We start from the raw sequence: 24778 nt of genomic DNA, 5'->3' as shown, positions 1-24778 counted from the left end.
GAGTTTACTTTGTGTGAAGTACAATGCCAAACACTCCACAGCCATCATATCCCTTAATCCAAAACAACAAACCTGTTAGGTAGGTATTACGGTTATTCCCGTTAGAGTAATTGAATTTGAATCCAGACCTCTCTGATTCCAAAGCCTATGCTTAGGCGTCCCAGACTCCCTCTCAAACATTCTTAGATGTGTTCATTCCTCACTAGTGCCCATCACCGCAATCACTCAAGAATATTTTGCTGAAATGAAAGAACAGGTCAATTCTGTTTCATGTGGTGGGATACATTTGACACAGTTATCTCTATAAAGGAAGAAAAACAAGTGAAGAGCTGTCAGGGGTGGGGGTGGGTATAGTGTGCATGCATGGAGGGGTGTTGGTATAAAAGACAATGTTTGAAAGAAGGAGAGTTCATGCCTTGTACAGAGTTACAAGAATAGGGGCTGAGAGCAGCTCACAGTACGGATCAGGCTGGCACCTAACAGAGGCAGGACATGAGGGATTAACCCCGAGAATGAGAGACGAGGAAAGGGCTCCTTACCCTGGAACTGGCCACCATCTGGGCACTGGTACGACTCTGAATCTTGCATACTAGATAGTTTCATATTATATCATATTTACAAAGCCATACTGCTCGGGAGAGAGTAAGAGCCTGGCTTTCTCTCATGCCAAGATTAAGAGAATCCCTGAGGTTTTAATGATGGGGGAGAAAAGCATAGACTTTCAAGATCTATCAGTTGAGTGTGAGTTTCTAACCAAGGCTTCCTACATACCCCCAAACAGTTCTCACAGGAAGAACAAAGAGTGAAGCCTGAGCTGTAACCTCATGCAAATGCCAAAACCACTTGAACAGTAGTTGGTTTATTTTCAAGTGCTTTATAAATTGATTGTATGGTAACCAACTGCAGTGACTATTTTGAAATTCAATTTAGTTGTCAAGATTGCCTCGAATGGTCTATTTCCAGTATTTTTTTTTTTCCTCGTTTAACATGTCTTTTAGAAATAGGCAGGATTCTACAATTGAAATTCAGTCTGAATCTTCAGGATAGAGAGTAGTCAATTACCTGACAACAAAAGAGAGAGCAGGGAAACCCACTGAGGATTGTGTACCCTCTGACTTCACAGCATGCTTTTCTTTATTAATTATTAAATTATGATTCTTTCTTGGTCAATCAACTCAGAGCTGTAAATGCTCACATGAATCAATGTGCCGTACCCCAGGTGAAGTTTAGTTGAATTGAAGGCAGGAAGCAATCCTGCAGTGGTCGCCTTCCAATCAAGTAATTATTTACTATACTGCCATCTGTCTTTATTTTGCTAAGCCACTCCATCAGACACAGCAGAATCCTCACGCTCTGAGACGGTCATAAATCGTGCAGTACTTCCACGGAACACTTGACCGCAATATATTGCGAATCACGTCTCATCACCTTATTTCCTACCAGTACAATTTGGACTCTGCGTTGTAGTTGGCAACTTGCTAAATACCCCTGGGAAGTGAGCAATATGAAATACTGCATTTTTTTGTGTGTTGTCAGGCAATAAATTAACTTCTTAAGAGAAACTATCAGCCATCAGTATTGGGTGAGTTGCTGCAGTATACAAGTTATAATGCTATGAGCATCAATCTTATTTACATAAAAAATTATTCTCCTCACATAAGCCTGTGACACAGTATAGAAATAATTGTCATTAGCTGGTAAATTACCTATAAAGTTGATTTCTATTCACTGCTTTATTAACTACAGTATATGAGCACTCTGAATTGCTAATATTTCCTTTAAATTATAATCTGTGATGACACCGTGGTGTCGGTGTTGGAAAAGCTATGATGATAATCATTAACATATTGTAATGCAATACTTAAGATTTATCAGGCTCTTATTAAGCCCTGTATTACAGTATAATACAATGAAATGCAAGCTTATTTCTTCCAATTCAAAATCTAATATGAGGGTTGTGGCATAAATTACATAAACTTCAAAACAATGCATAGAAATGTGGGGTAAAGTTAATTTCTATCATTATGCCGCTGTTTTTCTACAGGTTCATGTATTTGTGTAATGTTGTTTTGGTTTACTCTAGATAATTGGTACTTATAATTATTTTATTAGCATCCTACTGCATTTTTCCTTCCTTGACTAAGAAGCAAAAATATTTCAAACATCAAAGTTGATATAAATCAGATAATTCCCTTGGGAAATTAAAAGGGGATGCAGTTCACTGCCAGGATTCTTTCAGAAATATACAGAATTTGCTGGCTGTATTGCTTTATAGAACTAAATTGACAGGGCATTTTGGCAGATGGAGCAGTGAGGGGTGGGAGCTGTATCACATCTTTCAGCCTGAAGAGATCAACATACAAAGCAAATGTGTAATTTAATACAAATTATAGTTTGCATTCTTATTTTTTAGATGGAAAGACAGGACAACTCAAAAGGCAGAAAAATCAAACTAAAATGTAGAAGTTAACAAACTAGGTCTCTTAATATTAGGTTCTTGTGATTGTCCTCAGAGTCATGTTTATCTTACCATAGTCAAAAAGCCCCTATGCTGGGTTTTTTAAGGAATAGATAGAAATGGCTTTGTTTCATTCCTATCTCTCCAGTTTCACCACTGCTTCTCATTATGTAAGTCATTTTCCTCTAGTTCTCCTCTTTTAAAAGGTAGAATAGAGGCTTCAGATACACACAGGTTTGAATCTTAGCTCTACCAATTACTGGTGCTGTGAATCTTAGTTAAGCCTCAATTTTATTAGCTGTAAAATGGGGACAATGATAGTATTTGCCTGATAGGGGAGTTGGGGTGATAACGATTATAATATGTGTGAACATGAAGCATAACACATGACACATAGTAAGTGCTCGAAAGTGTTAGCTATGATTGCTATTAATGCATTACATTCTATTAGGAAGGAATATAAATTAATCGTGACTACCACATAGAATTAGTATATCTGACCTGAAGATGTAAAAGGTCCATGAAAAAGAAAAGGGACATAGAAAGGAAGCCTGCAGGCATGAAAGATAGCCTTAACACAGCAATTTTACATAGAATGGATTCTACTCTGAGTTTTATTTTTTAAAGTTCTTCATGCAGAATTATAGAGTATGCATATCAGATAGTGACTCTCCATCTTATACAAATGCTTGATTTCTAATTTCTTCTTCTTTTTCCTGCTCTCTTGCAACAAAAGAATTGTTACATCATAAAATTCACCTGATTCACTCATGGTTCCTTCTGTTAGGATGAGAGAGAGGTGAAATGGCCAAAAAAAAAAAAAAAAAAAGACTCTGAACCCATCAGCCAGTTGCACTCTCAAATCTCTTGTAGGGTTTTCCTTTCTGTGAACCTACCCAGCAAAACCCTGATCCTCTCAACCCCAGAGATCAAATGTCACTAGAGAAAAAGCAGACAGCTAGCAAAATTACTCCAGCTTCACAGAGAGAATTGAGAATATTGTGAATGATCTTCCTCAGTTTACCACTCCTGCAAATCCACATAACTCTTCATCAATCCTCACTTCTTTTATTCCAATTTTAGAAGATGGAGCAGTTTTCTTCTGTGTCACGCCAACTCTTCCATCCATGCCCTTCCTTTGATCTTCCCCTTCCTCCAGGATCTTATTCCATGGCCATCTCTTTCTTTATCCTCGTCTTCGCTCTCTCCTGCTCTTTAGAACCCATTTCTTTTTTCACCTGGAAACAAACACTTCTCCTATTCTGAGGTCTATAGTAGACCTCCTCAGCCTTATTCCTCTCCTTAGCTCCTGGTGGTGGGCCATATCCACATTCTCTGCTTCATCATCTCACACCCTCTCCCTAACCCACTGCACTCTGGATTCTGCCAACACTGCTCTACAGACATTGTTCTAAGATTATCTGTGCCATGTCCGTTATATTTCATTTGCAATTTACTGGTGTTTTTGCTGTATTTGACTCTGCTGATGGTTCGCATTCTGAGCACTCTGCTCCCATGACTTCCATGACAACACAGACTCCTGGTGCCTTTTCGTCTCTGGCCACTGCTTCCTCGGTCTTCCTTTGGGACCTTTGTCTTGTGCCTTGGGGCTCTTAACCCTTACACACATTTTGGGTTGTATTTTCCAGTGTCACAGTTTCAATTTTCACCTTAATTATGGTGTTCCTTGTATTCGTTTGGTAGAGCTGCCATGATATATACCGTGTATATGGGCAGAACACAACTGAAATTTATTTTCTCGCAGTTCTAGAAAATAACACTAAGGTCAAGGTGTTGGCAGGGTTGGTTCATTCTGCGGCCTCTGTCTTTGGTTTGCAGATGGCCATCTTTTCCTTTTGACTTCATGTGATCTTTCCTGTGTGCTTGTCTGTGTCCTAATCTCTCTTCCTGAGGACTCCATTCATATGGGATTAGGACCCAACCCAGGGATCTCATTTTACCTTACCTATTTGATTAAAGACGCTGTCTCCAAATATAGCCACACTGTGAGGTTAGGACTTAACAACATACAAATTCTGGGGGTATATAATTTGATCCAAAACATCTAAATCATCATCTCCAGTTCAGATTTGTCCTTTAAGTCTAGGACTATCTAACTGCCTATTGGACATTTCCAGTAGGATTTCCTATAGGACATTGTTTACAACTGAACCAGACATCTCTTCATTATACCTACTACTCTCTCTTCCTCTTGTGGTTCCCATTTCCACTAATAGCACCACCGTTCACTGTCAGCCAAGGAATCAAGGAATCTTTTTCCTCTTGTCCCTCTCTCCCATCGCACACATCCTATCAAACCCAGAAGTCTGCTTTTTGTACCCCCAAAGTACACTGTCCTTTTCTCTCCATCCCCTGAGAGAGGCTGCTCTAGTCCAAGCTGTCACCTGCTCACTTTGATTATGAAAATCTTTTTGATTTATATTTCTGTCTCTGGTCTAGTCCTCTTCAAGTCCATCCTCCATGTAACTGAAAGAGTATGAGATCTAAAACTCAAATTTCACCATATTATTCCCTCCCTTCAAATCTCTTCAGCAGTTCCTCATTGTCCATAGAATATGGTCTGTGCTTTTTAATAAGGCAAATGAGCCTTTTGAATCAGGATCTTTTATCAGCAGCCTTATATTTCACTATGATCTGCTTCAGTAATATGAATGTGCTTTCAGGTGTCCATATACCTCACTCCTCCATAGTCCCACATCTTTGCTAATGCTCTCTTCTTTGCCAAGAATGCTGTTGCTCAAATTCTCTTTTTTTCTCTCTCCAACCATTAGCTAGTTAGCTCCTACTTGGCCAGGAAGCCTTCCTGGAATTAAGTGCCCCTTTTTCCTTTTCCATAGTACCCTATTAATATAGCTATTATCACACTAATAGTGCACCCATTTCCGTTACAAGGCTATGATACAGACTCTTAGTAGTCTTAGTCTATCCAGCACTGCAATATACACCATACCTGGTACACAAGAGGTTACCCCCAAATATCCTTCTGTTTTAGTATCATCTTGTCAGTGCACTCCATTGTGAAGTTCAGCTAAAGAGGTGAGTCAAGGATTAGTGACCTATCCTAGTGTTTTGCTGACTCTTTAGATGTGTCCTTCACTTTATACACAAGAGGGTATGTTTATACTCTAAGACTTAACAAGGAGTTTATGGAATCCTCTACAGGGAAAAAGCAGAATCACTAATCTGAATTAGTGCTTCTGTCTCTGACTTAGATTAGTGATTCACAGCATGATACATTCAGGCTCATTTCCATATTAGCTACAAACCAGATCACAGACTCTTAAACAAAATACATGCTTTTCCAAGGAAATAATTAATCTTCATTTTTTTGAAACATCTTGCAAAAATTAATTTGGCAGTTTACTTCACCAAATGTATTTATTTTTAGTGATACTAGGTTTGTGGTTTTGTGATGAGAAGTCTGATAACTGCCCTGAATTATTCTATATTTCTGGTTAGCAAGACAAACACCACTTATGTTAACAATGAGAAAAACACAGGGAAAGGGTACACCTTGTGTAGGGCAAGAACGTTGTCCTGCCAAGAGCTCCGTTGTTAGCAGGTTTTGTCTGTATTGGGCTCTGCACTATCCCCTCGCACCTAGAACAACACCAGGCAGGGGTAGGTGCTCGGTGAATATCTGGTTGTTGAATGAAGATAGTACATACCTTGCACCTGAAGAACCTGGGAGATGTCAAATCCTTGGCTGATTCTGACTATGACAACACCAATCTCAAAATCAAACGCATCACTGAAAGAGGAAACAAAATAGTTAGTGATTTAAATGACTCAATCCTCAAGATTTGGACTCATACTAAACTTCTAGGATTTTAATGTAATTAAGCTACCAAAATTTACTTTTGAACATAGTCAAGAGTTGATGCTTTTTCTGTTTGCTTGTTTTCCCTTTATGTCTTTTAAAAATGTATTCCGAGGAAAGGTAACTAACTCTTATTCAAACAATACTATCAACTAGAATTTTAAGATTAGAATTTTGATTATTTAAAATATTTTATTCTTTTCTAATGTAAACAAAACAATCACTGTACAGAAGTCTCAAGGCCACAAACCCTTTGAAATTACCAGCCAAACTGCTTACCCATTGAGGGGGAATCCTACAACATTTTTGACAGCAAGTTCCCAGTTAAAAATGTCTCCAGTTCCTCTAAGAAACTTTCATTATTGATTTTAGAGAGACCATTTGAAGTAACTTTTTCAAGGCAACCCTATCCTGATGAAGTTGGCTGTTGTATCTTCTCTAAACCCAACCCAATGGAATTAGACTATCTAGAGGGGAAAGAAATACTAGTTCTTTTATCTCCATTCTTATAAAATACATTTTCCCTGCCCTGAAATATCAGGCAAACCAATTGGTACTTTGCATTCATTTGAAATAGTCTCCCTGGGAGTTCCTTTGTTCAATCTTTTATGGATCTGAAGCCCAAAGAGACTTTTCATTTGGTCACCCTTTCCCAGAAACTATAGAGATATGCAAAAAAAAAGTCTCTTGCCAAAATAAACCTCAATTTTCAAATAGCAATATAAATAAGTTCAGTATAGTAATAATATCCATTCAAAATTTGAACCATAAGTGTACTTCACTTAAAATAATAGATCCATTCTAGCAAAAGTTCCACAAAGTAATATCCTGATCAATCTTATTTCTAAGTGTCCTTGATTATAAAAAGTAGACAGTGTGTTCCACAAAAGGTATCTGAATTCTGTGTTAGGCAAAATTATCCAGGACCAGGATATTGTATAATGACAAAGGTCCTTAAAAGTAAAATTTGGAAGCAGAGGATGAGGTCAGAGCAATGTGGTGGGAGAAGGACTTGACCATTAAAAGCTGTAAAGATGGAGACAGAGGCCATGAGCAGTGGGATGCCTCTAGAACCTAGAAAAGGCAAGGCTAGGAATTCTCTCCTAGAACCTCCAGAAGGGAAAACAGTCCAGGGGGTTGGTGTAAGACTTGTTTTGTTTTAATTGAAGTAGAGTTGATTTACAATGTTGTGTTAGTTTTCAGTGTATAGCAAAGTGATTCAGTTATATATAGATATTCTTTTCCATTATAGTTTATTACAGGATATTGAATATAGTTTCCTGTGCTATACAGTGGGACCATGTTATTTATTTTATATATAGTAGTTTGTACCTACTAATACCAAGCTCCTAATTTATCTCTCCCCTACCTCCTTTCTCTTTGGTAACCTTAAGTTTATTTTCTAAGTCTGTGAGCCTGTCTGTTTTGTAAATAAGTTCATTTGTATCATTTTAGATTCCACATATAACTGATATCATATGGTATTTTTCTTTCTCTTTCAGACAGTCAGACTTTTAACCTACACTTTTGTAAGCTAACACATTTGTGTTGTTTTAAGCCACTAACTTTGAGGTCATTTGTTATGACAGCCCATGAAAACTAATAAAAGTCTAATTAAAATTAAATCATACTTATGAATATTATGAAATTTAAAATCTTTTACTCAAAGAAAATGGTATCAATAAAATATTGTATTATTGTAGTAATACCCCTTTATGTTAATAATAGTACTGTGCTTTAAGTCATTAAAAAAATAAAATGAAAAAGTTAGAGAAATACAAAATGGATATCTGATTGTCTTCCTTTTGTGTTGACTCCATTTGCTGTGGTAATAAAATCATTTAACTTTATCAAGCCAGCTAAGTTTTATACTAGTACAAATTTGATCCACCTTAACACTAAATTTTATTACCAATGATTAATTTGTATAAAAGCCAGGAGTCTCCCCAGCTTAATTTTTGGTTCTTTGAAATTTTAGAATATTTCAGATGGTAGGGAGGTTGGAAGATGAACTCAGATAATATTATATCACTAATGGACTCTTTGACCGAAGATTCACTTATTTTTTCCTTTTTACTCCACCCCTCTTTCTTTCTAAAGATGAGGATGAAACTTTACTGAAGAATCAGGATAACAGAGTGTGGATCTAGTCCATTTCTAAGAGTGTCTGGCCAGCAGCTAATTGTGATTTTAAATATATCAAAAAGCTGTTTGCTAAGCCTGGCAAAATTCTGTCCCTGATCACCTGGTTTAGTCCTAAACTTAGAGTACCAGTCAGAGCCAGATAGCCGCACATGGCATCTAGATGTCACATGTTTAGGGAACACAGTTCAGAAGGATGCATTTAATACATGAGTTCCCCATGTTAGGAGGACTGTTAAATGATTGTTTGGTCAGTAATGCATATAATTTCAGAAGATGAAAATTATTTTCTTTTATTTCTTTTTAATAGAACTAATATGGGAATATTTTGTTGTGTTCCCTAAATCTCCCCCAAATAATGGTAAATGTGATACTCATTCTAGCAGGGGCCGGAAGACAAAGCCTGGTATAAGAAACACTGGGTATACACCTGCTTTGAAGAGGTGAGGAATTTTTTTCCTGTGTATTATGGAATCCTAAGTGCAGTCAGACCTCTTGGCATGTTCTCTGCCCTGTGGTATGAAATCAGACAGGAAATATTCCACTTTCTGAGCTATTGACACAAAAGATGGCTGTTAGGCCTAGCTAATATCACCCTCCTTGAGACAAAGCTGGTTAAGTATTTTCAAGTCTGGAAGAGAGGCTCAATTTTCTAGAATTGTCACTGAGGACACCCTGAGTTGCTCTGTATGTATAGTATTTGTCTTCTCTTACTTTAAAGAAGGAACCAAGCCAGGTAATACTTTGGGTATACATGTGCTTTTGAAGGTTGCATAGCATTGTGATCGTTAGTTTAAACTTTGAACTTGGTTGGTCTTGGGTCAGAATTCCAACTTGTCATTTTCTGCCTTTTACTTAATTTTTAATGTCTATGTCTCTACTCATAAAATCAGAACAGTAGTAGTCCTTACTTCAAAGGCTTCTTGTGAGAATTAAGTGGGATAATTCACATTAAGGACATTAGCCTGGTGCCAACTAGTCTTTGAAGGATTAGCATTATTATCCCTATCCCATGACTTCTTCCATTTTTAGATATTAGATGTCACATGCATTTTAAACTCACTTTTTGTCCATAAACTAACATTGTTACCTGTCAAAGGCACCTGCCATGTGGATCCTTGTATCACAACGGGGGAGGTGAGGCTCAAGGTAAGATCACTGAATTGAGCACATCAGCCAACCTAAGATTCCAACTGTTTTGAAAAAACAATTCCTTCCTTACCTAGTTGTCCTCGCCTTTTAATCTTGTAAATAGGTTTTAAGATTGTAACTCTTTATGTTTACCTTTTTCTCTGACACCGAATTTTCCCCACCCCTCCTCCTCTGAAGACACGATTCCCTCAAGTTTTAATACTGGCAGTGTTTTTCCACTTTGCTAAAGAATTCAGAGCACCAGGGGAATGACGTCTTCTCAGGCAATTCATTCTGTACAACAGTGTCAGTTATGTACTGCCTTGCTTAGTGCTTGACAAACAAGAGCACGTCTTGAAAGCCATCACTTACTGTATGATTCCCACATAGTTTTCGATCTCTGTCAGGGGAGCCTTCCTCCAGTTTTTTTTGTATCCAATCACCAGAGTGTTTGGTTTCATTCGTCCTAAGCCCGAGGCCTAAACAGAGGAGATAAACACATGGGCAACTCTTACCAGACCAGGAAGCTACCTCTGCAAATGAAAAATAATGTCCAAAAGAGCACTGAAGTAATGTTCTGAAGATTAGATTACATTTTACTGCATGTCCTTCATGCCCGTACCCAAGCATAAAATAGAAAGATTAGTTCTAAATCATCTCAGCCATAAATGGATTTTAGATGACAGAAATGTAGCTTTTCTAAATTAGCAGTCATTTGCATTTCTTCTGATACACTCATTAAAATGGTTCAATAATTTAAAATCAAGTGAGGGTTGGCTTAACTGTTGGCATGCGTGCTGTAACTTGGTGGTTCAAAGCTCATTTCCACCTGCTATATCCATAATGTCATTAGCAATAAAATCCATGTTTGGAAAATTCCTATATAGAAGAACCACTGAAACTTCTACTTACATTATTTATTGAAGAATAACTGAGCTATGTTTCCAGAATCTAATCCTCTTACACGACAGTATCATTAATAGCCATCTTCCATACCAGAAGTTTCATTCCCCCCATTAGGTGACAGGATATGGCTTCCAGTTAATTAAATTTAATCGGGGATATCACTGAGCACCTATTCATTACAAAGTGCTATGTTAGGTGCTGTGAGAGAGTAGTGAGACACATTCTTTGGCCTGAAGGAGTTTAGAATAAGATTGAGGTGACAGATACATACAAATAATTATTATTAATGTGCAAATGCAGTAAGAAATCATATGGAAGTGTAAGGCAGAAAATTTTGAATGGTTTCTTGGGAGAGCTGACATTTGTTTTGGATCTGGCAGTTTGGTTAGATGTTACCAAGTAAAAGTAAGGGGAACAGCGGAAGTGAAGGCAGGATATTCTGGGTCATGGGAATAGTGACACAGTGAGAAAAGTGGGACATTTTTGTCCCAAAGTGGGACGTTGAAGTGACAGTAGCAAGTGAAAAAAAGATAGGCATTGATAGAGAGTTCCTGAAATAAGCTTTGCCTCCACCTCATTTTGTGTGTTGTCCTTAGAAATGTACAGGTAGCAGAATAGCTCCTTAGAGCTGTCATCTGACCCTTGGCAGACACACGGCAGTATGGAAGTAGTGTTTTCCATGACTATGATTTGAGGATGTGGCCATTCATATCATAATTTTTTAGATGCAAAGAAGGTTTTATTCAAAATGGTATAGTTGTCAGTGCTTCCCTTTACTACTACTCTGTCCTGCCCTTTTTGACATGACCTCTCTTATTCCCATTTTTCTCTGAAGAAATTCATGTCAAGTTTTTTTTTTTTTTTTACAATTTCTTCTGGATTAATAGGTGAATTGTTTTACGTGCCAATGTCTTCCCTCTTCATGTTCTTATTCTGTATTTGTTGTCTCATTCCTAGTTGAGATTCTTATTATTTTACTAACCTTCCATGATAATTTTACATTAAATGTGTAACCTTCTCAACCCATTTAACCAAAGAACTACTGAAAAATAACTTGCCACTGAAAGGAAAATCAGCATCTTGCAATGACATCTACTTCCATGGTTTATCAAATTAGTAACAGAGGCTCGTTGGTATTCAGAGGAAGGTAATAGATTTTTCAGAAATGGTTTCTCTACATGTCAAGCTACTTTGTTCTTTGGGGATACTAGAGACAGGAATGCATCAAAAACTCTTATTCTCCAAAATATTACAATTTAATCCATGTGCTTTCTTTCCGGCCTGCATAAGCCATCAGCATTAACTGGATGTAATCCTGAATTTTGACACTCCTGTAGATGGCAATTCTGAAAGCTAAATATATCATTTAGTATATGTACAATCAAGTTTTTCCAACAATACTGAAGTCCAAATTATTAGAAAGCCAAGCCCTACAATTTCTGAGGTTCTCCTGGATTGTTTTAGAATGCTCTGGCATTTTAAATTTAGAAAATCAGAACTAGGGAAAGATTCTGTATATTATAAAAGGAGAGGAGAAAAAGAAAGAATAAGGGAGAAAAGATGGAAGAACTGTGAGCTTTAGTGTTAAACCACAGAGATTATTACATTTCACTTAAAATTCTGGAAATAATTAAGGAGGAGAGGGAGATTTTATGCCCAGATCACCAGACATTTATTTAGTCCAGTCTTGCAGCTGCTCTCACACCATTTGCAAAAGAAAAAAGGAAAAGAATGCCTGACTTGAGCCTTGCTATATGCAGTATGAGATGTAAAAATAGTTTGAAGTTTTAATAGGAGCTTGAATGTTGTCAACTATCAGAACAAATTTGCATTTCAATAAGTATGAGACAGAATATATGCTGTTGGCCAAAGGCAACCTCATTTTCCATTTCCAGTGTATCACTCATAGTTCACTGTAATAGAACCTCTCTGCTTCTGTTTTAGCTTTGCCTATCCCCAGGAATTCAAAATGAATTCCTTAACTGTCTATATTGATCTCTGATGCCTCACTGGAGCAGTTCCATTTGGGAGCTTCATTACAATGGAGTGCTAATTGTCTTTTGCCTCTGTACTCATTCTCTCAATTCCAGCCTTACCTGAAGGAGACTTCGGACACCATCCCTGAAACAATCTGCTGCCACTGCTGCATAAAATGCCTTGATTTTGTTCTTTATAAGCCAGGCCTGCTTTTTTGCCATGCCACTGTTCATCTCTTTAACACACAGCTTGCGCGGTCCCTGTATGACACAATGAAATATTGGTTAGAAGCCCTGCTATTATACATCGCACTGCTGTTATTTTCTAAAGGACAAAAATAGCCAGCAATGCCGTGTTGGGTTAAGAAATGGGAAAGAGGGGAAAACACCTCACTAAACAGGCTTCACAGACATTCAACCTTCTGGAAAGAACTTGGGCTGCTCGCATTACTCACTTTCCGTGCAGAATGTCTAGATGTAGTAGCACCTGCTTAGTTAACTGCCTCATGTCAAATGAAAGAAAGAGCTGATGGCACAAGAGAAAAAATACAGAAAATGTGATTGACGAGGTTCAGGATAAATACACCATCAACGTTTGACTCAATAGCAAGAGCCGGGGACTTCCTTGGTGATCCAGTGGCTAAGATTCTGCCTTCCAATGCAGGGGGCAGGTTCAGTCCCTCTTTGGGAAACTAAGATCCCACATGCTGTGCGGTATGACCAAATTTTTTTTTTAAATAGCAAGACCCACATTTATGAATACCAAGGAAGCCTCAGCTAGAGCCCAGTTTCAAGAAACGTGACAGCACTCTTGGGAGCCAAAATGTGGTGAGTTGCAAATCCTGGCAGGAACAATTACATCTTGATAATTCTATCAGGCCCATTCTTTGTTTTTTTATGTGGTGAAGACACCGTTGTATCACTTTTCTCTGTGTGATATTGACATCGTGTGTGGTCAGTCACTAGAGTCATGTCTGACTTTTTGTACCCTATGGACTGTTGCCCACCAGGCTCCTCTGTCCATGGGGATTCTCCAGACAAGAATACTGGGATGGGTTGCCATGCCCTCCTTCAGGGGATCTTCCTGCCCCAGGAATCAAACTCGCATCTCCTATGTCTCCTGCATTGGCAGGCAGGTTCTTTACCTTTAGCACCACCTGGGAAGCCCAATGTAGACATATTCCTATTCACATTAACATTTGCCATTACTCAACAAAGTTAGTGGAAATAGATGTTCACATACCTATGGCACGGGAAGAACAGAAGAGATTAAGAGAGAAGGAGGCAGGTGTTGTGGTGGTAGATGAAGCATTTTAAAATTTTAAGAGTTGAGTTCTGGAAACTCATTTTAATTAAAGTTTCTGTTGTTTCTTCTTCCTTAGAGGTTCAAGCTAATTTTATTCTTTGCATGTTTCAAATCAACCCCAAGAGTATTTCTGATTATCTACCATGTGCCTGACAAGGGTACAAATCTACTATTTTCCTGAAAAATTCTTTCAGTTGATGGAAATATTTTATTGAATTGTTTTAGATTTCTTACTAACCACCTCAGATCTTGGTAAAATGCACTGAGTAGAACTGAAACAAGGCTGAAGATTCTGCATTTCTAACAAACTCCCAGATGACACTGATGCTGCTGGTCCTCAGACCATTCTTGGAGTCATAGTCTTAGAGGGTCTTGGATTAGAGAGAAAAGGCTTGTTACGTATGAAAAAGATACCAGGTTTTTGATCAGATAGAACTGGGTTCATTTGGCCACTCTGCAGGTAATTAATGATGTCTGAGCTTTGATACATTATTCCAGAAACAGGGATCAAATAGCTATTCTGCAAGGTCATTTCAAATAGTCATGATAAAGTATCTGGAATGATGTCTGGAATGTAGTAAGTGCTCATCCAAAGTTGATTTTTATTATATTAAATAAGTGCTCACAATCTCAATTAAGTCTCAGACCTAAGTTCACTAGTGTTCTACAATACAGCTGAAAGAGTGCTGAACTGGGAGCAGAGTGTATGGCTCAGATCTGGCTCTGAAATGGATGAGCCGATACCCTAGGTGTGCCATTTGTTTTCTCTGGATTTGGGCTCTACACTGGTGGCTCAGACAGTAAAGAATCTGCCTGTGATGCAAGAGACCCGAGTTCAATCCTGCATCTCTAGGGGGTCGTCCCAGCCCAGTGGGACGATCCCCTGGAGAAGGGAATGGCTACCCACTTCAGTATTCTTGCCCGGAGGATTTCACGGACAGAGGAGCCTGGCAGGGGGTTGTCCATGGGTTGCAAAGAGTTAGACACGACTGAGCGACTAACACTTTCACTTTATTTTCACTTTTATAAGAATAAGAAAATTGTCTAGGCCATCACTGTTCAGTATGATTAGCCCTTATCCACATGTTGCTACTGGGTGTTTGAAATCTGGCTGGTCCACATAAAGATGTACTGGAAATGTAAAACATTCACTGGATTATGAAACCTTAGTATGAAAAAAAAAAGGAATGTAAAATGTCTCATTAATGTTTTTATATACATTGAATGTTGAAATAATAATCTGGATGCCTTGCATTTACCTGTTTCTTTTTACTTTTCTTGATTGGCTACTAGAAATTTTTAAATTACATTTGTGGCACATATTACATTTCTATTATATAACACTAGATGTAATTTGTGGTCCCTTCCATTTTAGTATTCTATTTAAATTGTATCAGATTCTTTTTGTACTTATTTTCACTAGAATGCTTTCTAGAACATAACAACATATCAAAGCAGTTTGGATAACTTACTTTAGAGTTAAATAATAAGAACCTCCAATGAAGATGGAGAAGGTACAGAGGAAGGATAGTTATTAAACCAGAAGATCTAGCCTGACCAAAGATATGTCATTATAAATCAAATTTTGCTCAGGATTCTGTCAATGCATTTCAACCACTAGTCCTTCTTGGGCATTCTAGACATTGTCAATTGCAAAAGAAAGAAGAAATATTTTCTTTAGGGAAGCTGAATGGTAACAATAACCATGAGATAGAAGAATAACCAACAACTAGGCAAGGTATCAGACCATCGGCATATTGAGTTGTACCGCAATGACTTTGAACCTCTGGAGAAACTGGCATTTATTTAAACAAATATAGCCTAATGTATATCTAGTAGTAATACAAAAATCCAGATTAAACATTAATTGTGACAGAGAGATTTACTTTAATGCCTAAGTTTGCTGTATTGAGAAGTTATAAAAATATTTCATGCAGAGACTATCCTTGCTAAAACAATCATAATATTCTTGTAGCACACTTATTAATGTGAGGCAAGGCTATAATACAAACATAGTATGGGAAAAGTGAACTAACAAAAAGGGAAGACATGTTGAAATTTAATTTTTCAACGTTCAAATACATCAATAGTCACAAAGATGGATTTTATCACCCAATTAAAATATTATAGAGATTAGCTCAGTTAGGAGTCAAAATATAAGTTAATTCAGGATTTGAACAAAGAAGCTCTAAAAATTTTGTATATATTATGACTTTGTCATTGATAGAGAAAGGGGTAAAGGAATTCTAATTATTTAGTCTGGAGGATAAATTTATGTGACACTACTTCAAATAGATGTATATTATGAAAAAGAATTTGCAAAGGATTTCCTATATTATTGGGGTCAAATACAGGAATTTGGGTCAAATGCAGTGTTCTTTCCAACTCTTATATTTTAAAACATCAAGGGTCTTATTGCTCTGTCTTTGCTTTCATTGCCTCTCTGGTTGGAACTATGGGAAAGAAAAGTTTTCCCTTTCTGATTTGGTGGATATTTTAACTCTTCATGATCCTAGTGCCCACTTATAGGTCACTTCATTCTCCCTGTATTTTGTCATGTCATTATTTTATTAATATCATAACAAAGACTCAATGACTAATAAAGAATAAGTGCATCTAAAAAAAGCTTTTTTCCTTTTGATGGAGGTGAAGAGATTAAAAGGATGATGATAGAAGAAAAAATGGGAATTTTAGTTTTCCATGGTTATCTATGCTTGAACTGCCCTCCATAAGCCACAGAGTTGAAAGTTGGTTATCTTCCCTTGACAAAAGAAAAGATTCGTTGAATTCAAAGAGAGTTTTAGGTTTTATTAAGATACTTTGTACATTTTATGAAAAAAAAGAGAAAAGGTAATGGTGAAATCTTGTTAAAAGGGGATCTACATAATGAAGTTGGTCCAATGTTATTCCTTTTCTTCTTTACAGTGAGAAGAGAGAACAGGACAATCAGGTTTAAAGAATATAATGAGTAGGCAAACATTAGTCAAAATAGATCTACATCTTGTACACATAGGTGAAATGACTAGAAGAACACCAATCAAAATCAGATAACATTGCCTTTTCAGAGGGAGAAAGCCATGGGGCTGAGTGGCTATAAAGGCGACTTTAGCTTGATCTGTAATGGTTTATTTCATTTAAAAAGTGAGTGGAAGCATCTAAGAAAAATGTTAACTGTTGTTAGAAAAGTAGAATATGGGTGTTGTTTTACTGACTACAGTTTCATCATATGAAGTTGCCAGTGTTTAATGACTTTCAACACACAAAAAAGTAAATTTCATGTGATTTAACCTAATATTTTTCTTAATGCTTCAAAATGAAAACTAGAAGCAATCTTTAAAAAAAATCTTTATTTTTCAATCAATACACGACAATGTACTTAATTAACGATGCCAGTAAACTTGAAAGCCCTTTGCAGTTTTAACAGAAACAAAATGTATAAAAGAGGTAAGAGTTGCATTTTTGGCAATAATGACTTTATGTGATGAGCATGTTAAATCCCAGATCAATTGGATCACCTTTCCATCTTTAATGTATATTTTTTATTTGCTTTAGTTTAAAAAAAAACTGCCTTTAAATGTAAAACTGAGAAGTATATGAGTGACAGCTATGCCTAGAAACACTATGCCTTCTCACATGATGAGCTGTGTGATTTTTAAAACTGAACGTAGTGTACTCGGAGAATTGATGGTGGTGGTGGTTTAGTCGCTAAGTAGTGTTCAGCTCTTGTGACCCCAGAGACTGTAGCCCATCAGGCTCCTCTGTCCATGGGATTTCCCAGGCAAGAACACTAGAGTGGTTTGCCATTTCCTTCTCCAGGGAATCTTCCTGACCCAAGGATCGAACCCACATCTTCTGCATTGCAGGCAGATTCATTACTGCTGAGCCACCAAAAGGTCTCAATAGTTGTGGCACATGGACTTAGTCGCTCTACTCTTCCATTTGTCAGGGATCAAAACCATGTCTCCTGGCCTTGGCAGGCAGATTCTTTTACCACTGAGCCACCAGGGAAGCCCTACTCAGAGAATTAAGGGTACATGAATCCAAACTAAGCTATCTGCAATGATTACTATCTCTCCAGCTACTACAAATAAGTGAGGAAACTGACTGACAAAGAAAGGCAGTGTTTTTTTAATGCCATTGTACATACAGTACAATTAGTGGAAATCACAACCCTTGGCTTCATATTTGCCTGTTGCTGAATGCACTGAAGATGTCTATGCTCAGAAACATGAGGTGATGCTCAAAGGTGGAATCCTACCCCTAGTCTTCGTGTGGTGAAAGGAGTGAAGCACATAAGAAAAAGAAAATCACACTTACTGAATAGAAAGCCTCCTGGGATATATCACTAACTTATTATAAGGTAATTCAAAGGAGAAAAATAGACATTATTTTAAGTAACAAAGCCAGATTCCTTAAAAAATATCCCCCAGTTTGTCCTGATGAAGGGTCCCTCTTCTGAAATCTTTAAGTTTCACAGAAAAAGGCAAGAGATGGGCAGAAGCTCAGACGGGTGAGTGGAATGTTAGTTGAATAGTTGGAAGGCTACAGTGTGGACTTGGGACCAGCAAAAGTATAATTCTTAATTTCACTTTCAGCAGTTTTGAGGGCTACAACATCTAGTCCCTGCCTGTCTGCAGGATATGGCAGCTGAGGGGCATGTATTTTCCCCTACCCACCAACAACGAAATGCCTGTGAGCTCTGAGTCTGCCCCTTACTTGGAGGAGCAGATGGCCAGTAACTGGAGGTCAGCAGAGGGATGGAGCCCAGAGCCTGCTGCCCCGTGACTAGCTGGGAGGGAGTGCGCGTCTAACTGTTCTATTCTGATCAAGTTGCTGGATAACTGGAAGTCCAAGATCCAATGTTTGGACCTGGTTTTGCTAAGAGAGGGTGTTTTAGGTTTCTGTTGAGGGGGGTATGTTTTCAGAATGAAAATGCCAACAACTGTATATCAAAAATATCCCGTAATAATAATACCAACAATAACAAATAAAATTAATTGAGCATTTACTGTTTGACAGACTCTGAGCTGAATGCTAGAAAGCTTATCTTCTGGAGTTCTCATGACCCTGTAACAAACACAGGTGCTGTCATCATCATTATTATTCCCATTTTATACCTGAGAAAATGGAAGCATAGGGAGATTATATCGTGTGCCCAAGGGAATCCCAGCTAATAGATGGCAAAACAGTGATTTAGAACATAACTGAGTGTCTCAGAAGTCCATGAGCATGAGCTTTCTAGAGTTAAAATGTAAATTGTTATCTTTCAACATCATTGTTACCATTTAACCTTTTCCACAAGGTCAGCCTAACCACCAATCACTATGTCTTGGGGGGAAAAAAATAATATTACGTTGACTTTCCCTACATCCCCTTCCATCTGTTTCTTTGTAAAGATGATTGAGGACTGAGCATGGAGTTGAAAAATGCTGACAGCATCTGCAGTCTCAGGAGCTCACAGAAAGTAACTAACTGAAAAGTCATTAACTGATACAGTGACTATTTTCTGTCCCAAAGAGAATCTCAGCACTGGGGACGAGGCTCTTGGGCCTTACTCAGAGAGACCAGCACAGTAATGTAGGAAGTGGTCTAATATACATGTCAAGCAATCAGGGCCATTAGAGGAACAGGCTTAAGTACCTATCTCACATGAAACATTATTCCAGAACCATACTCTTTTATTATCGTTAAAGCAGCAAAGGGTTAATTTAAAGTAATCTCTCTTAAAAAGACCTTGTGTCCCTTGCCAATATATGACTGTTTATACTCTCAGTTCATTTCTCCTTTCCTAGAGATATTTTATTGGCTTGCTAAACTAAATTTTCTCTAAATTACTAGAGAAGAAAAATACCCCAAACTGCGTATTTCACCAAAACTGGCTCCGGTATTATATTGGCCAAAATGAAATCCACTAATCCAGGGCACCAAAGTTGATAATATGAGAGTAGGGTGCTTGATGAGATTTTATAAAATCCTCTGGAGTCCCTGTTGGTCATTATTTAACCTGTCAATCTTACGTAGTCAGTAGGATTCCCTCTAACCTCTATAGGATAATTACATTGAGTTATATTGTTTGAGCTACTATCATATAACCACTGAGAGGAAAGATAATATGACCAGCTTGCTTCATATTGCATTTAGAGTATTGCCAAGTGTTAAAAGATGCTTAAGTGCTGGTCACAATGACATGTGGTAAATTAACCCCTGCATCATGGGACAGTTGACTGGCCCTAGCTAGATTACACAGCTTCCTGGCTACCCTATTCCCTGGCAAGTTTTGGAAGTTTAGGGAGTAGTATCCAACTCTAAGGGCTTCCCCGGTGGTTCAGCTGGTAAAGAAAGAATCCACCTGAAATGCAGGAGACATGAGTTTGATCCCTGGCCCAGGAAGATCTCTTTGAGAAAGAAATGGCAACCCACTCCAGTATTCTTGCCTAGAAGATTTCATGGACAAGAGGAGCCTGGCAGCTACAGTCCATGTGGTCACAAAGACCTGGACCAATATCCTGACTCTGCCACTTTCTTCTTGTCCTGTGACCCTGTGCATAATTGAATTTTCCTGAATCTCACTTTTCTAGTCAGTGCAATGAAAATAGGGCTTCTTTTCCTTTCTTCCTCACTAGACTGTTCTGTAGACTGAAACAAGAAAAACTAGGAAAATACTTTGAAGAATAGGTAATTATGATCATAATACACTGACACTGCTGAGGATTTTGAGTGGTGTGTGTGCATGACCCAGAGAGAGAGAAACAGGGACACACACACAGTGTGTGCAAGAGAGCACTCTGTGAGAATACAAGTGGAAGTAGGCTCGTTTGGAGGACTTAGACTTATTATTTTGTTAAAATATTAATGCTTTCTTCTCACTTTAGAGAGTGGTGATAGTGACTGGTCAATAATTATTGTTAAGTGTTTAGCATCTACTTTGAATACCTCCTGGAAAAACCACCAGTAAGTTATCCTTAGTCCACCACATACTTCCTGAACAAAAAGGAACTCATTCAGCTTTGAATGTTTATCTAAGGCATGGAAAACTCAGTTTAACTCCCTAGATATCTGTAGTATCATCAAGTTTATTCAAATATTTAATCTAAATTCTACCTGCTTTCATTTAAGGCCATAGAGTCTGGCTCTTCCTCATCAGTTAATCTACATAATAGTGCTCTCTAGCTCATTCTATCCTTTCATATTTCTGAGAACAGTTATCACCCCCAAATATTTTCATTTTATTTATGAGCTGGTTCTCTTTTTCTTGACTCAAAGGCCATGATTGAGAAGTATTATCATTTTTAGTTGGTCTCCTGTGGAATCTGAAACACATTTTATCCACTCATTTAAGTTCAGGATCATGGGCCCCTGCTAGTCCTTGGTATGTGAATGAAGGAAAGGGGTCCTATTCTAAACTGACTTATCATTCTCCTATCACTGCATATACCTGCTGGGCTCTCCTAAGGCAACACAAATGAGCAAGTAGGAAAAGGCACCTTCAAGGGATGAAGTAGCTCTTACCACAAAGACTTCACAGCAGATGCAAAGGCCACTGTTCTTGGTAAAGGCGTGAGTTATATCCAAGAGAGCAGGTCTTGTCATGGGTCCCCCTGTTAAGACAATGCACTGGGGCCTGAAAATGGAGAAGATGTGAGAATTGGTCATGACAAGAAACCTGTGAGTCCAGAATCACACCCAATGGAACAGGCTGGTACAGAAGGCTTGGCAAAATGGGGCAACCACTCTCCTAAATATCTCTTGAATTTCTCACTAGAAGTCCTTTTTTTATTCTTTTTTAAAAAGAAGTATTTATTTATTTGGCTGCATCAGGTCTTAGTTGCAGCTCATGGTATCTTTGTTTCATCACGTGGGATCTTTTGCTGTGGTGCACGGGTTCAGCTCGTGGGCTTGGCCGCTACCCCAACCTGTGGGATCTTAGTTCCCTGACCAGGGATCAAACCCACGTCCCCTGCGTTGCAGAGTGGATTCTTAACCACTGGACCACCAGGGAAGTCCCTCCCTAGAAGACTTCAATCATCGTGATTTCCTGCCAATCTTGCCAAATTTGTATTCTTAGTTTAGTTAGTGATAGTAAACATGTAAAGTAAGAAAAAGGTCCTTACTGTCCCCCTGTCTTTTTCCTCTGAACATGACCCTATTCCAAATCCTCAGTACAACCTGTCCTTCTCCAACCAGTATATTCATATTATTTTCCTTCACCCTCCTGGCAAAGCTTGTGTTTTGAAGTTCCACTTAAAATAAGATATAATCAAAGAAGAGCTTAAAGTATAACTTCTCCTAAGGGAATCCAGTAAGCCACAAAGCCTTAAGCTATATGGAGACAGAAACAACGATTAAGGTGTGTGGGGATTTGGGGACATCTCTCCGAAATCATGTCACTGAGATCCCCTCTCTATCTGTACATGGAAGGTGACAGCCAGCACTAGGAGAATTTAGAGTTGGGGGTGGGCATAGCTCAGAGTGGAAGAGAAGAAGCACTCATTTACAGGAGGTGCTGTTGTGAAAATGTGGCAGTTTTGTAAGATTACCTATCTTAGCATATACCCCTAAAGCCTGTCACTAGTGCATTTGTCTCCCATAGAGGGAAGCTATTTCCAATGGGAAATGACACCAGGATGCTTGAGAAGCCAATTTTACCTGAAGTTTTTCACATGATCTTCCACTGTAGTTAGTTCTAGAGCGTTGTCTAAAGCACTCACGTAGGAAAGAGCCTGCGTGGAGGAGCCCCAGTTCACATCTGTGGACAAAGGAGAATTTGACGTAAAAGCACTGAGCTTCCCTCCGTATACTGTGAATATTTTTATAAGCCATTCCCTTCTTTGATTTTCCTTGGCTATGTCAGCAGTTGCAAGTGCCCAAATTAGAGGAACATCATGTAGTATTTCCTAGAAAGTGTATCCTTCTATGAACTCTTTGTGAATTCTTAGAAGTGAGACCTCTTTTTCTAGCTGAGGATCAGACTCTAGTGTTGCAACCTGAGAAAACTTACTCAGTGGAAGAGGCTGTGTTACAACCACCCTGCAGGCAGGTAGGCTTGGGAAAATGGTCAGCCCCTAAATAAATCCAAGAGTTCTTCACAAATTCTTAAATTGAAAAGAAAAGAGGCATTTCTGCATACATAGAGAGTATGCAGCAGTCTTTATATTTTGAATAATAAAACTGAATAACTCGGGAATTCTTACCACTGGGTGTCCATGATGAGGGTCAATTTTTAGCAAGCTTAAGGACCCAATCTTCATAATAAGGGTGGAAAACACTACCATGCCCTGACTTAAAAAATTAAATGTTAGATGAATCCTCTACATTTTATAAGAAGTCCCTGATAGGAATGCACAGATTCACCCTAGATGGCAGACAAAGCCATCTCCCCAGTCTTTCTCAGAACAATCAGGAAAATGATGAGAGATAGTTATCTGGAGATAAGGCAGATTAATATTGATTAAGTATTTACTATGCATCAGGAATTTAGCATACCTTAGGTTATTTCATTCTTATAAGAACCCTATAAATAAATTGGATATTTATATGCAAAAAAATCAACCTTGAGCCATTCCTCACACACCATACACAAAAATTATCTCAAAATGATGAGATATAAATTAAAAATCTAAAGCATTAAAACTTTTAGAAATAGCTTGTCACTTTGAATTAGGGAAAGATAGATTAGAAGCAAAAAATAAACAAACAAACCATAAAACATGAAAAATCAGACTTTAGAGGAATTAAGAATATCTGCTCTTCAAAACAAACTGTAAGGAAATGAAAAAACAAGTTACAGACTTGTAGAAAACATTTGCACAAGATGTACTGTGAAAGGATTTGTATCCTGAATATATAGAGGTCATACAAATGAATCGTAAGAAAACAACTCAAAAAATAGGCAAAAAATTTAAACAGACACTTGGCAAAAGAAGATATGTGGATGACAAATAATATGTTCAACATCATTAGTCATTGGGAAAAAAATGCAAACCGAACCACAATAAGACAGTACACTATATCAATTAGAATGCTTTTTTTTTTTTAAAGAAATCAACTAACAATAATATGTGCTGCCTAGGATGTGGAGCAACTGGGACTTAAATTTATTGCTGTTAGGAATGGAAAATCATGCTGCTACTTTAGAAAACAGTTTAGCTGTTAATTATAAAGTTATGTGTACTTTGTAATGATAAATTCCACTCCTAGAGAAATGAAAATATAGGTCCACATAAAGCCCTGTGTGTGAATATTTACAGCAGCTTTAGATATAATCACTAGATACAAATATAATTAGACATACCAGGTTAGATATAATTCTTCAATTAGTGAATATATTAAAAAAATCTCGAGATATATTCATATAATGGAATACTACTCAACAACAAAAAGGAACAAACTACTCATACATGTAACAACATGGATGAATCTAAAAACCTCCTGTTAAGTGAAAGAAAGTATATATAAAGGCTACATCCTCTATGGTTCTACATAACACTCTGGGAAAGGCAAAGATACAGGAATAGAAATCAGAAAAGCTGTAGCTAGGGGCTAACTTGGGAGGAAGAAGTTGACTGCACAGAATCTTTTAGCCATGATGGAAATGTCCTCTATTTTTTAAGAAAGATATATTTATTTTATTTTTTGGCTGCGGTGAGTCTTCATTGCTGCGCACAGGCTTTCTCTAGTTGTGGCAAGTGGGCACTACTTTCTGTGGCAGTGCATGGGCTTCTAATTGTGGTGGCTTCTCTTTGGATCTGCTGGCTCTAGGCACTCAGGCTTCACTAGTTGCAGCACATGGGTTCAGTAGCTGTGGCTCCTGGGCTCTAGAGCCTAGGTTCAGTTGTTGTGGCACATGAGCTTAGCTGCTCCATGGCATGTGGAATTTTCCTGGACCAGTGATCAAACCGGTGTCTCTTGCATTGCAAGGCACATTTTTAACCACTGGACCACCAGTTCAGTTCAGTTCACTGAGTCATATCTGACTCTTTGTGACCCCATGAATCGCAGCACGCCAGGCCTCCCTGTCC

General features: G+C 38.0%; 1 protein-coding gene across 4 annotated transcripts in view; it reads right to left on the bottom strand.

Moving 5' to 3' along the window:
- SLC12A1 (solute carrier family 12 member 1) overlaps positions 1 to 24778 on the bottom strand; it is an 88498-nt gene that overhangs the window by 21091 nt on the left and 42629 nt on the right. For all 4 annotated transcript variants that reach the window (XM_043920871.1, XM_043920874.1, XM_043920873.1 and 1 more), the window contains 5 exons: positions 22407 to 22506; positions 21270 to 21381; positions 12575 to 12715; positions 9945 to 10051; positions 6148 to 6230 (listed from right to left, as the gene is read on the bottom strand). In XM_043920871.1, the coding sequence (XP_043776806.1) occupies positions 6148 to 6230; positions 9945 to 10051; positions 12575 to 12715; positions 21270 to 21381; positions 22407 to 22506 (543 nt within the window). The remainder of the gene's footprint in view (positions 1 to 6147; positions 6231 to 9944; positions 10052 to 12574; positions 12716 to 21269; positions 21382 to 22406; positions 22507 to 24778) is intronic.

Source organism: Cervus elaphus, chromosome 12, assembly GCF_910594005.1.
Source record: "Cervus elaphus chromosome 12, mCerEla1.1, whole genome shotgun sequence".
Classification (NCBI taxonomy): Eukaryota; Metazoa; Chordata; class Mammalia; order Artiodactyla; family Cervidae; genus Cervus; species Cervus elaphus.
The sequence above is the reverse complement of the archived record's forward strand: the minus strand, read 5'-3'. Positions and strand labels throughout refer to the sequence as shown.